General features: G+C 40.5%; 1 protein-coding gene across 2 annotated transcripts in view; it reads left to right on the forward strand.

The window, feature by feature from the left end:
• Positions 1-17,646, forward strand: part of CD99L2 (CD99 molecule like 2) — a 112,479-nt gene that overhangs the window by 53,335 nt on the left and 41,498 nt on the right. For both annotated transcript variants that reach the window (XM_067723027.1, XM_067723029.1), the window contains exons 2-4: positions 3,872-3,931; positions 13,088-13,156; positions 14,220-14,294. In XM_067723027.1, the coding sequence (XP_067579128.1) occupies positions 3,872-3,931; positions 13,088-13,156; positions 14,220-14,294 (204 nt within the window). The remainder of the gene's footprint in view (positions 1-3,871; positions 3,932-13,087; positions 13,157-14,219; positions 14,295-17,646) is intronic.

Genomic DNA, 17,646 nt, shown 5'->3' on the forward strand with positions numbered 1-17,646 from the left:
TCACGTTAGCTGTAGGTTTTTTGTAGATACTCATTGTCAAGTTGAGGAAATTGCCTTCTAGTCCTAGTTTACTGAGAGTATCCCATTCTTTTAAACAGCTACGGGACATTTTATTGTATTGAAGAACCATATTTACCATATTTAATTCAACTATTCTTCTTTGAACACTTGGTCTGTTTCCATTTCTTTTTGCTGTTGTAAGCAGTACTGCTGTGAACATCCTGTACATAACTCTTTGGGCACATGTATAAGTATTTTTCTGTAACACGTACCTGGAAGTACAATTGTTGGAATAAGAAATATGTGTATTTAAATTATTTTAATTCTTTAAATGTTTAAACAGTTACAGACCTGCAGGAAACTTGCAAGTACAGTACACGGAACTTTTTTCCCCCCCAATAATTTAGGAATATGTTACCATGCCCTATCATCCCTTCTCCCACAGCATACTTCAGAGTCCATTTCCTATAGACATCCTTTTGTATATCATCAATGTAACCATCTGAATCAGAAAATTAACATTGATCCGTTAATACTACCTAATCCTAAGACTTCTTTCAAGTTTCACCAGTTGTTCCAGTAATATCTAATACAAGGAATTCCCATTTACTATTCACCTAGATTTCCCAGTTTTACCACATTTGCTCTGGTGTGTATATGTATCTCCAAATACCTTTCTTCTGAATAATTTCAGAATCAGTCCCAAACACGATGCCCATTACCTCTTGATACTTCAGTGTGCATTTCTTAAAAACAAGGACACCCTCCTCCACAACCAGAGTACGTCCATCAAGATCAGGAAATTGACAGTGATCCAGTATTACCATCTAGTCCACAGACCTCATTCAGATTTCACAGATTGTCCCAATGATGATCTTTATAGGTTCAGGATCCAATCCTGGAACACCTGTTGGATTTAGTGGTCATGATTTCCCTGATCTCAGGGACTGCGGTCTCTCAGTGCTTATTCAATGCTGAAAGCTGTTGCTTTGTGTTTTGTCTATTTTATGGTTGTTTATGATGGGAAAGCTAATCTAATACCAATTATTTCATCATAGCAAGAAGCAAAAGTCTACTTTAGAAGCTGGGTCATTAAGTGTAAGACTTTTATTTTATTGGTGGATTATATGCTTTATTCCCATAAAATATTGCTCTTTTCCTGTGTCTTAAATTTTATCTTTGTCTTATATTAATATTGTTTCCTTCCTGTTAGCATTTGCCTGATATATTTCTCTATTTTATATACACATATATATGTTTATATATATATATGTTTTGTTTTAGGTGTATATTTTGTCAACAGCACATAGTAATTTTTTATCCCATTTATCTTTTAAAAAAAATTTATTTGGCCACGTTGGGTCTTCTTTGCCCCGCGCGGGCTTTCTCTAGTTGTGGCAAGCAGGGGCTACTCGTCATTTTGGTGTGCAGGCTACTCTTCATTGCGGTGCACAGGCTTCTCATTGCGGGGTTTCTCTTGTTGCAGAACATGGGCTCTAGGTGTGCGGGCTTCAGTAGTTGTGATGCACGGGCTCAGTAGTTGTGGCTCGTGGGCTCTAGAGCGCAGGCTCAGTAGTTGTGGCGCACGGGCTTAGTTGCTCCGCGGCACGTGGGATCTTCCTGGACCAGGGCTTGAACCGTGTCCCCTGCATTGGCAGGCAGATTCTTAACTGCTGCGCCACCAGGGAAGCCCCCATTTATCTTTTGATAGGAGATTTATTCTATTTACACTCACTTTTTACTGATATGATTGTACATATTCTTATGTTAAAGTCCGTGTTTTCTATTTAACATGTTTTTGTTTCTTTTTTCCGTTTGGTGACTTTTGTTGGATTGAATTTTAGTTGTTGGTGTTGACCTTTCTTTTTTTTTCTTGAATAAGTTAGAGGTTATATATCCTGTAACTCTTTTAGTGATTACCTTTTTTTTTGCTATATAAAATGTATTTTTAAAAATAAACTTTTTAAGAACAGTTTTAGATTTACAATGCAAAACTAGTGCAAGGAGTTCTAATGTGCTCTACACCCAGTTTCCCTCATTATTAACATTTTATATTAGCATGGTACGTTTGTCACAATTAATGAACCAACATTGATACACTATTATTAACTAAAGTCCATACTCTATTCATACTTCCTTAGTTTTTACTTAAAGTCGTTGTTTTTGTTCTAGGATCCAATCAAGGGTACCACATGACTTTCCATCATTACATCTCCGTTGGCTCTTCAGGCTATGCCAGTTTCTCAAACTTTGTTTTTGACAGCCTTGACAGTTTTGAGGAGTATTAGTCAGGTATTTTGTCGGATGCCCCTCAACTGGAATTTCTCTGATGTTTTCCTTATGATTATACTGGGGTTATAGAGTTACACTTCCTTGAGAGGAAGACCACACAGGTATAGTGCCCTTCTCATCACATCATATCAAGGGAATATAGTATCAATATGACTCATCACTGTTAAAGTTAACCTTGATCGCCTGGCTGATGTAGTGTTTGTCAGGTTTCTCCACTGGTTTCTCCCCACCTTCTCATACTGTAATCTTGGAAGGAAGTCAACACTTATGGAGAGGAGAGATATCTACATAAATTAATTTGAATTCTTTTATTCTCTCCTTTTTATGTTTTTGTTCAATTATTTATATCAGCCTGGACTCATGGAAATTTATACTTAGGGTCATAATCCAATACCACTTTATTTTGCTGCTTAAAATTGTTCCACCTTTAGCCATTGAGAACTCTTTCAGTCAGTCCTGTGGTCCTTTGACCTATACCAACCAATATCAATATATTTTAAAGTACTTCCTAGCACTGTAATATGCTCCAAACTCATCTAGATATTTCCTGCCCCAATTCTAGAATCAGCCATTTCTCCAAGGAGCTCTGGTTCCATTTATTGGAGAATGGTATTTAGAAACCAAGATCTGGGTGCTCAGTGTGTTCATTGCTACTGGGGTGTTGTTGCTTCTAGGTCTTTGCACCTGACAGAGCAAGGGAATATATATCTGCATACTAACCCGTATATATACACATGTTTATGAATATTTCTATATGTAACCATCTGTATATATATATGAAGCTAAATGTGGTTCATACTGAGGTCTCCAACTCTGATCCACTATCACATGGGTCATTCTAGCCTTCTCTTCTTATCTGTAACCTCCCTCTCCAACAGTGAGAAACCTGGCTTCTATAATCCACTGTCCACTTACTTATTTGTTCAACTTCAGTATACACGCATAGTGGTTTGCTTGAGAGTTAATGTATATACCCTGGTGGGAAACTACATGCCCATCTAGAGGGAATGAAAGCTGTCAAGTTCAATAGCAGTCAGGGTTGGGCAGATGGGTCCACTTCTGAGGACAAATTCTCTTGTGAAAAACTCTTCCCCAGTGCCTTTTTAGTTATGTGTAATTAGTCAGAGATACTAGTCTAGGTGTAGTTGCTGGGATTGGGGGGAAGGTGCCCTGGGTTGCCAAAATGCAGAGCAGCCTTTATGTGAGAGCCGGGATGGGGTGAAAGAACTTGCCCATTATCAATGGAGTTTTGGGGCTCTGATACTCCCTGTTGCAAAAGTCATACTATAAAGTTTTTTAAAATAAGATTGTACTTCATGTTTAATACAGTTGAGCCTTCAGCCTTCAAGTAGACTGAAGACTGTTTGTTTTGTTGTTGTTGTTTTGGTAGCAATAGGTTGCTTGTCGAAGGATAACAATTCAATATATCTTTGGGTGGTTTCAACTGATTTCCTTTTGTGGCAGTATCTTCAGGACACTGTCTAAAGGGAAGTGACCGTTACGAGAGTATTTCAGTATTATTTTGTGTTTTGCAAACATAGTTACATTCAAAAATCTTTTTTTTTTTTTTAATTTTTAGGATCTGGGGACGTTGGTTTCAGTCTGGAGGATGCACTGGAAGAAACTTCCTCAGTGAAGCGTGAGTAGTAAATCAAACTATTAAAAGCAAATAATGATGCTTAATATGCACTACCCATTCAGAATACACATTCAGGGAAAACAGTAGATGGCCTGTATTTCACCTGATCCGATGGAACATGTTTATCATAAATTGCATTATTTAAAGAAAATCTGAGTATTTAAAATCCTTTGTTTCCTTTGTGGAGAATACCAAAAATGTGCAATAACTGATACAGGATTTTCTCTGGCTCAAGTCATAGCCTTTACTGGTGTGACACCTCAGCAGTGGCCTCGAAGGACTATCTTTTTCTAGCTCAGAAAAAGATACTTGGAAATGAATAAAGGATTTGTTTCTCCTTTTAGATCTTTTTATAACAGGTATTCTTAGAACCGTATCTACAGGTAATCTCTCAAATGCTAAGCTTTGTCATCAGTTTCTCTTTACATTTTTTTGAGAAAAAAATTGAAACCATTCTTTTAAAAAAAAATGCATGAATGCTTAGAAAGTAAAGTTGGTATTTCCATTGATCCCTCCCCATCCTACAACACCCACTCCCATCCCAAGAGGGAGCTGCCTAAGTCAGTTTAAGATATGCTGGTCCTGGGGCTTCCCTGGTGGCGCAGTGGTTGAGAGTCCGCCTGCCGATGCAGGGGACGCGGGTTCGTGCCCCGGTCTGGGAAGATCCCACATGCTGCGGAGCGGCTGGGACCGTGAGCCACGGCCGCTGAGCCTGCGCGTCCGGAGCCTGTGCCCCGCAACGGAAGAGGCCACAGCAGTGAGAGGCCCGCGTATCGCAAAAAAAAAAAAAAAAAAAAAAAAAAAGGAAAGATATGCTGGTCCCAACTAGTTTTCTCTGCTGTTGTGAACACCTGCACTCATAGATTATTCGGTGATTTTGTTTTACATAACATGTGTGGGGCTTTTTTTCATTTCAGTTATATGTATTTCACAACTTTTAAAAAAACGGAATATGTATTGAAGACCTGAGTGAATATAGCTATCTGTGTTAGTTTCCTTTCTTACAGGCAGCTGTAACAAAGTACCACAGACTGGGTGGCCTAAAACCACAGAAATGTATTCACTCACAGTTCTTGAGGCCAGAAGTCCAAAATCAAGGTGTCGGTAGGACCATACGCCTGCTTGAAGGCTCTAGGGGAAGAACGCTTCCTTGCCTAGCCTAGCTTCTGGCGGCTCCAGGTGGTCCTCGGCTTGCGGCTGCATGGCTCCAGTCTCTGCCTCCGTCTTCACTTGGCCTTCTCCTTGTGTGTGTGCCTTCTCCTCTTCAGTCTCTTATAAGGACACTTTTTGTTGGTTTTAGAGCCCATCTGGATAATCTTGAATGAACTCATCTCAAGATCTTTACTTAATTACATCTGCAAAGACCCTTTTTCCAAATAAGGTCACATTCATAAGTTCTGGAGCTTAGGACTTGGCTATATATTTTGGGGGCCACTATTCAACACACTATATTATCTATATATCTATATTTTTATACCTGTATCTCATTCACAAACGTATGCTTCATGGAGCTGGCATTCCAGTGGCGTGGCTTTGGCCGTGGCCAGTGATGCCACTTCTTACTGGCAGGCACGTGGTTTGTTTCTGTTTTGCACAATTACAAATGGGACTTCAGTGAACATTCTTGTCTATTTCCTTTGTGTCCAAGTATAATGAAACTATCAGGCCAAAGGGTATATGTATTTTATATTTTAATAGATTTTGACAAATTGTTTCGAAAATGCATGTGCCATTGTGTACTCCCACTGATGCTGTTACAAGAGTATGTTTTTCCCCCAGACCCGTACCATCGCCAGATTTCACCAATCAAAAACATTTTACCAGTATGATGGATAAAAAAACCATATATTTTTTTGCCATTTGCATTTTCCTCTTGGTGAATTGTCTGTTCATATCCTTTCCCCATTTTCTGCCAGGTTGCTTGTCTTTTTTTTTTTTTAATGAGTTTGAGAGGTCTCTTTGTATATTCAGGACTGACAAAGGCACGGGCTCTGGAGTTAGACTGCCTGTGTCTGAACCCTGCCTCTGCCACTTATTAACTGTTACCTTGGGTGAGTTATCTGACTTCTTTGCACCTCAGTTTCCTCATCTGTTGCATGAGGTTAATAATAATAAATTAATAATAATTGTAAGGGTTAGATAAGATGGCCCCTATGAAGTGTTCAGCAGAGGACTCCGTACAAGGTGAGTGCGCAGTGTCAGCCATTATTATTGTTCTTTGACTGATTTCATTGGAAGGACTTACTGCAGCTGGGTCTGTGGTGTAAGAGTCAGGCATACGTGAGGAATGCTCACCTGCTTAAACTGATCAACAAATTCAACATAATTCCCGTCAAACTTCCAGATAGAATTTTTGCAGACAAGCAGATCCTAAAATACATATGGAAATTCATGGAACCCAGAATAGTCAAAACAATCTTGAAAGAGAAGAAAAAGTTGGAGGACTCACACTTCTAAATTTCAGAACTTACTACAAACGTGCGGTAATCAAGATAGTGTGGTACTTATCCTAAAGATAGACATAGAGCTCAATGGAATAAAATTGAGAGTCTAGAAATGAACCATTACATCTATGGCCAGTTGACTTGTGACCAAGATGCCAAGACTATTCAATGGGGGAAGAATGGTGTCTTCAGTAAATGGTGCTGAGACAATTGGATATCCACATGCAAAAAATGAATTTGGATCCCTGCCTCATACATTACACAAAAATTAACTCAAAATAGATCATATACCTAAAAATGAACTTCTAAGAGCTTTATAGTTTTGTGTGTGGTGTGAGGTGAGAGCCTTGAGCATTTTCAGGTGTTTCCTGAACATGTCCACAGTCCTATACATGCAGGTGGCCTTTTAGATTCCCAGGAAAATAAATATACTTAATTTATTAGCAGTGATGGTTTTAATGAAATTGTTTAACATTTCCAAAACCAAACGTGACCAAACAACAAAACAAACACAGTAAGTATAAACAGACCCCTAACTAGTAAATTTGTTAATTTCCTGATGGAGGACTTTTTAATATTTATATCCCTTTGTCAACTGTGTGCTGGCTCTTCTGATCTTCATCAGCACCCATGAGCCAGTGTGTCTGGGACCTGCAGGACCACCAGCACATGGTGTCTTCGGTTGAATGGCATCCTTCAAGACCACATCGCTCTGCCATCCTTTTTTTCTATCTTGGCTGCTTTCACTTAGCGTAACACTTTCAAGGTTCACCATGTTGCTTTCAGAATTTGCCCCTCCCTCTCACCTGCCTTCACTCCCCACTTCCCTCCATCTCTCCCCTCATCTCTCCCTTTTTCTCTCTGTGTGCAATCATCTCACAGGGGGAACCCACTTCTGCTTTTGCCGAATCAAGCTTCTTATGAGTGCCCTGATTTTCTCCGAATGCCATGGCACTGTCGTTAAGCCACACCCAGGGGTGCGGCACACCTTATAAAGAGGTGCTCCGGGCAGGAGTGCAGTGTTGCAGGCAGCATTTGCTGAGCATCAGAGAATCCTTTCTACATTTGTCATTTTGAGCAAGGCTTCACAGGAACAGATGTCTTTATTTTAGGAGCTCTTTGCTTTGATGACGGTGACCTACTATTCTAATTCCTTGATAAGTAGCTAGACTTTGCTCATCTCAATTATGGATGACAATAAATCCCATTTAAAGGCTCACAACAAGAAAATCGGTAGTTAATGGTATCTTAAAAGTACACAAATCCAAGGTCATGCTCTGTATCACTGCAGGCTCAGGCTGTGGCAGAGCATCGGGTTCCCTAGACATGTAAGGAGCGCATTCTCTTGAACCGGCACCTGCAGATCTTCCGAGAAACCAGGCTCCTCAGAAACTGTGAGTAGTAGGGCAGAGGTCCACAAAGCTATCGAGATCAAGACAGTGTGGCGCAGCATAAGGATAGAACAGAAATCAGAGTTCCCCAAGTAAACCCTTCACATCTACGTTCAGTTGATTTCTTTTTAAAGCTGGAAAAAGAAATATTTTTACACAAGCACTGCATGAAGCATACGGATTTTAAGCTAATATTCTATAAGTGGCAATTGCTTTTCTGAAAGTTGCACAAATAATGGTTTCAGTAATGTCATTTCCCTTTCCTAACTGTACATATCGCCATAATATAAGGTATACATAAGGAGCCCCATTTAGACAGGTAAGCTGTACTTCTTCATATTATAGGTGCAAAGTCAAATGGAAATTATAGATATAAAACCATCTCTAAACTGATGATCTAGATTTGAAAACTACATAATGACAACAGATTATCACTTGTGGTTCCCTTACCGTAAAAATCCATCCACTGGTGTGGCCTCCACATTGAAGTATGCATTCGTGTACCCAAAGCCTTCACAAAGAGTGAAGGAAGTATGATCATTTTAAGAGAAAGACTTTCCGTATTCTCAACTTCCCTATATACTTTTACTAAAACTGAATTGTGGTAGAATGCACATGCAGTTGTGATGATACCCTCCTTTCCCACCCTTCCCTCTTCGTAAGTAAGCTATTGAAGTAAAATTCACGTAACATAAAATTAGCCATTTTAAAGCGAACAATTCAGTAGCATTTTAAGACATTCACCGTGGTGCAACCACCACCTCTATCCAGTCCTAAAACACTTCCATTACTCCAGAGTAAGAACCCTTACCCATTAAGCAGTTTCTACTCATTTCTCCCTCCCCCTAGCCCCAGACCATCATCAATCTACTTTCTGTATCAGTTGACTGATCTCTCCAAGATATCTCATATAAATAGTATCATATAATGTGGAACGTTTTGTCTTTGGCTTCTCTCACATAGCATAATGTTTTGGAGGTTCATCCACCTTATAGCATGTATCAGTGTTTCACTCCTTTTTATGTCTGAGTAATATTCCATTGTATGGATAGACCACAGTTTTATCTATTCATCAGTTGATGGACGTTTGACTGTTTCCATCTTTTGGCTATTATGAAGAATGCTGCTATGAACATGCATGTACATGTTCTTGTTTGCACGTACATGTTCTTATTTGAATACCTGCTTTTAATTCTTTAGGGTGTATACCCTGGGAGTGGAATCCCAAGGTCATATGGTCATTCTGTGTTTAACTTTTGGAGGAACTGCCAAACTTTTTTCCATAGTCGCTGTACCATTTTACACTCCTACCAGCAGTGTATGAGGATTCCAATTTTTCCACATCCTCACCAGCTTATTTTCCTTTTCCCCCCCAGACTTTTGTACCCTTTGACTGACACCTCCTCCATTTCCCTTTGCCCCAAGCCCCTGGTGACCACCATTCTACTCTCTATGAATTTGACTATTTTAGATTCCTCATAGAAGTAGAGTCACGTAGTATTCTTTTGTGTCTGCCTTCATTTAGCATGATGTCCTCCAAGTCCATCCATGTTGTCCCAAAGGGCAGGATTTTCTTATTTTTTAAGGATGAATAATATTCCATTGCATGTATATTCCACGTTTTCATTATCCAGTCATCCATCAATGGACACTTGAGTTGTTTCCATATTGTGGCTATTGAGATTAATGCTACAGTGAACTTGGACATGTTGTTACCTCTTTGAGATCCTTATTTCATTTCTTCTGGATATATACCCAAAAGTAGGATTGCTGGATCAAATGATAGTTTTTTTTTTTAAAATGTTTACTTATTTTTTATTTATTTATTTTTGGCTGCATTGGGTCTTCATTGCTGCGTGGGCTTTCTCTAGTTGCAGAGAGCAGGGGCTACTCTTCGTTGTGGTGCACAGGCTTCTCATTGCTGTGGCTTCTCTTGCAGAGCACGGGCTCTAGGCACGTGTGCTTCAGTAGTTGTGGCTCACGGGCTCCAGTAGTTGTGGCTCGTGGGCTCCAGTAGTTGTGGCTCATGGGCTCCAGTAGTTGTGGCTCGTGGGCTCCAGTAGTTGTGGCTCATGGACTCTATAGCGTAGGCTCAGTAGTTGTGGCGCACGGGCCTAGTTGCTCCGCAGCATGTGGGATCTTCCCAGACTAGGGCTCGAACCCGTGTCCCCTGCATTGGCAGGCGGATTCTTAACCACTGCACCACCAGGGAAGTCCCCAAATGATAGTTCTGTTTTTCATTTTTTTGAGGAACCTCCATACTGTTTTCCATCGTGGGTGTACCATTTTACATTCCCACTGACAGTGTAGAAGGGGCTCCTTTTTCTCCACAACCTCATCAACACACTATCTTTTGTGTTTTTTTTTTTTTTGGTTTTTTTTTTGCGGTACGCGGGCCTCTCATTGTTGTGGCCTCTCCCGTTGCGGAGCACAGGCTCCGGACGCGCAGGCTCAGCAGCCATGGCTCACGGGCCCAGCCGCTCCGCGGCATGTGGGATCTTCCCGGACCGGGGCACAAACCCGTGTCCCCTGCATCGGCAGGCGGACTCTCAACCACTGCGCCACCAGGGAAGCCCTATCTTTTGTTTTTTTGATAGTAGTCATCCCAACAGGTATGAGATGATGTCTCATTGTGGTTTTGATTTGCATATCCCTGATGATTAGTGATGTTGAGCATCTTTTCATGTACCTGATGGCCATTTGTATGTTTTCTTTGGAGAAATGTCTAAGTTCCTTTGCCCATTTTTTAAAATTGAAGTATAGTAGTTGATGTACAATATTATGTAAGTTACAGGTGTACAGTTTAGTGCTTCACAATTTTTAAAGGTTATACTCCATTTATAGTTATTATAGAATATTGGCTGTACTCCCTGTGTTGTACAGTATATCCTTGTAGCACATTTTATATATAATAATTTGCACCTCTTAGTCCCCTACCCCTATCTTGCCCCTCCCCCCTTCCTTCTCCCCACTGGTAAATACTAGTTTATTTTCTATATCTGTGAGTCTGTTTCTTTTTTAAGTGTTCACTAGTTTGTTGTATTTTTTAGATTCCGCATATAAGTGCTATGGTACAGTATTTGTCATTCAGTTATCATAAAACCCTCCAAGTCTTTCCATGTTGTTGCAGATGGCAAAACTTCATTCTTTTTTGTGGCTGAGTAGTATTCCATTGTGTGTGTGTGTGTGTGTGTGTGTGTGTGTGTGTGTGTATACACATCACTTCTTTTTCCATTCATCTGTTGATGGACACTTATATTGCTTCCATATTTTGGCAATTGTAAATAATGCTGCTGTGAACATTGTGGTGGATGTATCTTTTTGAATTAGTGTTTCTGGGGTTTTTTTGGATATATACCCAGGAGTGCAATTGTTGGGCCATATGGAAGTTCTATTTTTAGTTTTTTAAGAAACCTCCATACTGTTTTCCACAGTGGCTGGACCAATTCACATCCCTACCAACAGTACAGGAGGGTTCCCTTTTCTCCACATTGTTGCCAACATTTTTTGTGTGTGGTCTTTTTGATGATAGCCATTCTGACAGGTGTGAGGTAATACCTCATTGTGGTTTTGATTGGCATTTCCCTGATGATAAGTGATGTTGAGCCTCTTTTCATGTGTCTGTTGGCCATCTGCATTTCCTCTTTGGAAAAATGTCTGTTCACTTCTTCCCATTTTTTAATCGGGTTGTTTGGGTTTTTTTGATGTTGAGTTGTATGAGCTGTTTGTATGTGTTGGATGTTAATGCCTTATCGATCAATCATTTGCAAATATTTTCTCCCATTCAGTAGGTTGTCTTTTTGTTTTGTCAATGGTTTCCTTTGCTGTGACAGAAATTTTAATATGTTGTGTTCTTATTTTCATTCATCTCAAGTGTATTTTATGATTTCCCTTGTGATTTCTTCCCTGAACCATTGGTTATTAGGAGTGTGCTGTGTAATTGCCATATAGCTGGAAATTTTTCAAATGCCCTTTTGTTAATGATTTCTATTTTCATTCCATGGTGGTTGGAGAACACAATTTGTATGATTTCAGAATTTTAAAATATATTGAGATATGTTTTGTAGCCTAGCATGTGGTCTGTCTTGGAGAATGTTCCATGTGTAATTGAGTAGAATGTGTTTGCTGGTTTGAGGGCATGCGTTCTATAGATGTCTGGTAGATCTAGTTGGTTTATAGTGTCGTTCAAATCTTGTATTTCCCTTTTGTTCTACTTATGATTGAAAGGATTGTATTGAGCTATCCAACTATTGTTGAATTGTCTATCCTTCCCTTCAGTTTTGTTACATTTTGCTTCATATATTTTGGGGGTTCTATGGTTAGGTGCACATGTTTAAAATTGTATATCTTACTGCGGGTTTATCCTTTTATCAGTATAAAATGTCACTCTTCGACTCCTATGACAATTTTTGTCTTAAAGACTATTTTATCTGATAATGGTGTAGCTCCCCCAGCTCTCTTATGGTTGTTATTTGTATACTATACCTTTATCCATCCTTTTACTTTCAACCAATTTCTATTTTTGCTATTTTTTTCTGGGTAGTTGATTAATTGTTGAATGGTTGCCGTGCACACAGCCAAACCTGTTTCATCTCTGCCTCTCCCATTACTTAAATTTCATTTCCTTCTTCCACCTCTAATTGTAGGAACAGTTACAGCATAGTCTTTTTTGGGAGGCTTCATTATTTTTATTTTTTTAACAACGTAGTCTTGAAGTTCAAGAAAAACTACTGGAAAACTCCTGTGTGGCATGCTACGTAATTGATGTGCAAGAAGTCCACAATTTTAAAGGAATATGGTTGAGCTGAAAGACCTAGTATTAACAGCAGTAACCACACTTATATACAATATTTTGTTGGTGTTGTAACCACTTTCAGCTGATGAGACACTCCCATACTCTACTGGGAACATAGCGTCACTTCATCCCTGGGCAGTATTACCTGTGATTACGGTGCCGGGTTGAGAGTGGTGACAGCCAAGGCTTGGAGCTCTCGGGTTGTGCTCCAGCTCTGGGACCCCTGAAGCATGTGGTCATCTCCTGTAGATCTGGGCTCAAGTCCCAGCTCCACTAATCACCAGATCAAATGCGGGATCATGTCCACCTCACCACCCATCCTGTGAAGAAAAGCAAGCAGAACTCGTCTCCTGTAAACCCTCTTGCATCTCTTTGTCATCCTCAGGGTGGCTCTTCAGAGGCATCAGAGGGACCTCAGGACCAGGACAGGAGTGCTGTGCTCATGCTGTGACTTCCCTGAGCCGTGCAGGGGCTGCTGTGTGTGTTACTAATTGTGCTCCCCTTGCTGTCCCCCTTCCCCCTTTAGAGAGATGGGACCGTGTCACCACCACAACCAGGAGACCGGGAGCGACCAGAGCTCCAGCAAAGCCTGCAGGTAACACGGCTGTTCTGAGGAGGGCACTAAGGAGGGACCCCGTGGAGCTCCTTCTGGGATAGTATCCAGTTGAACTACCCATAGTTTTAAGTCCTGTGTGTGTAATGCCAACCGAGACCTTCATCTGAACACTGGGTTTAACTTAATAGAGTATGACCAGTCACTATGACTTCTGTGTGTTTTATGAAAAGTCCTGCTTGGGAGAATTTCAAGAGAAAAATGCATTTGGACTTCCTCCCCTTTTCAACCATTTTACACTCTAAAATCAGGGAAGATATAATTGTTTAGGTTTTATGAAGCCCATCAAACATTTTCTTTAGGCAGATGGAGCATTTTGAAATGGCATTTGCTTTACAGTGTCATCTTTCACTGAAGGATTTTGGAACTTGTTGCTTCTTTGTGACTCTTTCCTGGAGCTGTTTTAACTTTTCTCCAGATGGGCCATTTTACTATTCAGATATCTTCACTGATATAAAGAGAAACGTAGCCTTGGGGTGGGGAGCGCAGTCGTTGCTCCCATCTGGCAACTTGTTACTAGTACTTAAGGAGCATGCTACCGTGTTCCTTGAAGTGGATAGCTACCTTTCTTCTGAAGAGACAGTCATGACCCAGAAGAGTGAGTGCTGCTTCACAGTTTGCCCTCACGTCTTCACATCTGCAGCCTCAAAGAGGCGCATTGTGACCACGTAGCCTCCCTCTTGAGTGTCCAGTTTCTGACTCTATGCAGCTGGTTTTGAATCTTGGGTTAATACCTATAATCAGTGAGTTTACTGTTAAAATGGTCTGACTGCTGGCCTAAGCAAAGCACGTGTGGGAATATAAAGTAGTGGAAAATTGGTAAATATATTGCAAAGGCAGAAAGCAGTAACTTGCTCCATCCTGTTGGTATTTCCATTATCAGTGTCTGTAGAAGGAGTCAGACCCCAATTTAAGTTTCTTTGTCTTAACTCATTGATTGCGCTGATCAGCAGAGCCCACGAATGTTGACTTGTTTTTTTGGAATCTTGTACCCAGTTGCTAATCAGTTGGCTGTTTTTTTTTATGTTTTGGGGCTTCACTGAAGGTAGTGAATTTGACCTGGCCGATGCCTTGGATGATCAAGATCATGGCCACAGGAAGCCGAGTGCAGGAGGAGGAGGTAAGTCACAGCTGGTTGAAGGCACAGGCCAGTGCTGTAGCTCCCCGGTCAGGGTGTAGCTCATTAACTACAGCAGCGCACAGAGCCACTCCTGGCCTGGCAGAGCTGGGGGCGCTTCAAGGCCCAGGAGAACCCTACCACAGTGGTTCTCAAGCGTTTTGGTCTCAGGACTCCTCAAATTATGGAGGATCTCTATTGAGGTGTGGGTCACGTCTATCAATATTTATCATCTTTGAACTTAAAACTGAAAAAATTTTTTTTAATATTTTTATTAATTTTAAATGAAAAATAATACGGCCATAACTGTTAAGATAAATAGCATATTTTTATGGTAAATGACCATGCTTTTCCTAGTGGAAGAGCTGGGCTCTCACATCTGCTTCTAGATTCAATTGTTGTGATATATTGTTATGGTTGAAGTATATGAAGGAAATCTGGCTTCCTATAAATATACAGCTGGAAAATGGAGGAATATTTCAATTGACTATTCATGTAATTATGGACATTCTTCTTTGATGCGACACAAAAATTCAGCCATTGGTTGTTTCTTACAGGTTAAGTGCAGTGTGGAGTATGAAACCGCATGAATGAATCTTCCGTCCTTGACCCCAGTGACCCCCCCCTGTTATCCTTTGAAGGGATCTTTTACTGGTCGTGGTTTGGGAGCATCGTCGTGCACTGGTCCCTGGGAAGATGTCAGTGCCCTGCCTTATGCAGACCTTCCCGGTGCTGACGCATTCCATTCTACACCAGAACATCACCTGTGTTACTATCACCACCCATCTCATTGGAAAAAGTCTTTAAGTATCGGGAAGCTGTCAAGCTCACAGTAGTAGTTTTTCAAAATTCTTAACGTTGCTTGAAATCTTAAATTTTACCATTGGCAAAAATACTGTTAGTTGTTTCCCTTGAAGTGAAGGGCTCACTTCATTCATTTGCAAGAAAATGTCTGTCAGATATTCAAGTCAGTATAACCGTAGTCGTACTACTGAATCCTTCAAGGAAGAATCTTGTATGAGAGAAGTGGCTAGCAGTGCTTAGAACTGATGCAGTCACGCAAATGCTTTTCCTGTGTCAACCTCTGTATTTTGAGGTGCCACAGAAAAGCTTTAAGCATACTTGCTGTTTTATCAGAATATTAAAAGGGCACATTTTCATGAAAGTAATAATTTTTCTGCTCATGTTGGTGTTCCAGTGCTGCCTAACGTATTACCACAAACTTGCTGGTTTAAAACAATTTTCAATTATTGGGTTGGCCAAAAAGTTCGTTCAGGCTTTTGGGTTTTTTTTTTTGGGGGGGGGCCAATCCTATATTTTCTTTTTTCTTTTTTTAGCATCTTTACTGGAGTATAATTGCTTTACAGTGGTGTGTTAGTTTCCGCTTTCTAACAAAGTGAATCAGTTATACATATACATATGTTCCCATATCTCCTCCCTCTTGCGTCTCCCTCCCACCCTCCCTATCCCACCCCTCTAGGTGGTCACAAAGCACCGAGCTGATCTCCCTGTGCTATGCGGCTGCTTCCCACTAGCTATCTATTTTACGTTTGGTAGTGTATATATGTCCATGCCACTCTCTCACTTCGTCCCAGCTTACCCTTCCCCCTCCCCGTGTCCTCAAGTCCATTCTCTGCGTCTTAAATAAAGTCTGCGTCTTTATTCCTGTCCTGCCCCTAGGCTCTTCAGAACCTTTTTTTTTTTTTAGATTCCATATATATGTGTTAGCATACTGTATTTGTTTTTCCCTTTCTGACTTGCACTCTGTATGACAGACTCTAGGTCCATCCACCTCACTACAAATAACTCAATTTCGTTTCTTTTTATGGCTCAGTAATATTCCATTGTATATATGTGCCACATCTTCTTTATCCATTCATTGTCGATGGACACTTAGGTTGGTTCTGTGTCCTGGCTATTGTAAATAGTGCTGGAATGAATATTGGGATACACGTCTCTTTTTGAATTATGGTTTTCTCAGGGTATATGCCCAGTAGTGGGATTGCTGGGTCATATGGTAGTTCTATTTTCTGTTTTTTAAGGAACCTCCGTACTGTTCTCCATAGTGGCTGTATCAGTTTACATTCCCACCAACAGTGGAAGAGTCCAACCCTATATTTTCTAAGTTTCTCTGTGCTGCTGAAGTCCAGATGTTTAACTGTCAAACCTTTTTTGACAAAATAACCTTGATTCTCAACTTTCCCTTTGCCTACTTTTATTTTTTGTACTTTATTTGTTTTTATTTATTTATTTTTGGCTGTGTTGGGTCTTCGTTGCTGCACGTGGGCTTTCTCTAGTTGTGGTGAGCGGGGGCTACTCTTCATGGCGGTGCATGGGCTTCTCACTGCAGTGGCTTCTCTTGTTGCAGAGCACGGGCTCTAGGCACACGGGCTTCAGTAGTTGTGGCTTGCGGGCTCTAGAGCACAGGCTCAGTAGTTGTGGCACATGGGCTTAGTTGCTCTGAAGCATGTGGGATATTCCTAGACCAGGGCTCAAACCCGTGTCCCCTGCATTGGCAGGTGGATTCTTAACCACTGCGCCACCAGGGATGTCCCCTTTGCCTACTTTTAACAAATTTATTTTTAGATAATTACAGATTTACATGTAGTTGTAGGAAATACTACAGAAAGAGCCGTTATTCCCTTCACCTAGTTTTCCCCAGTGGTAACATGTTGCAAATTGTACTATAATATCACAAACATTTTTTTGTTTGTTTTTTAAAAAAACTCATGTATTTTTTAAAATTTGGTTTTTATTGAGGCAACATTGGCTTATAACATTATATAAGTTTTATGTGTACAACCTTATATTTCTACTTCTGTATACACTACAGGGTGCTCACCACCAAAAATTTAGTTTCCTCCATGACCATAGAGTTGATCCCCTTTACCCATTTCACACCCCGCCCCCACTCTGGTAATGACTATTCTGTTCTCTATATCTGTGTGTTTGTTTTTGTTTGTCACAACCATTTTATTCAGATTTCCCAGTTTTTACTTGTACTCACTTCTGTGTGCGTGTGTGCTTAGTTTTTTGCAGTTTTATCACGTGCAGGTTTGTGTATTTGCCATGATAGGCAGGCACAGAACAGTTCCATCATTATAACTATTGTTGTTGGGTGAACTGTTCTCTATATGTCACTTAGATCTTGATGGTTGGTTGTGTTTACTGGTTCTTCTACAACCTTGATGATTTTTTGTCTAGTAGTCCTGTCAATTGCTGTGAGTAGGACGTTGAATTCCCCAACTGTAGTTGTGAATTTGTATCTCCTCTTAGCTCTCTGTTTCCGCCTCATGTATTTTAAGTCTGCTTTTTTGGTGCACCCAAATTTAGGATCATGATGTCTTCCTGATAG

Source organism: Pseudorca crassidens, chromosome X, assembly GCF_039906515.1.
Source record: "Pseudorca crassidens isolate mPseCra1 chromosome X, mPseCra1.hap1, whole genome shotgun sequence".
Taxonomy (NCBI): domain Eukaryota; kingdom Metazoa; phylum Chordata; class Mammalia; order Artiodactyla; family Delphinidae; genus Pseudorca; species Pseudorca crassidens.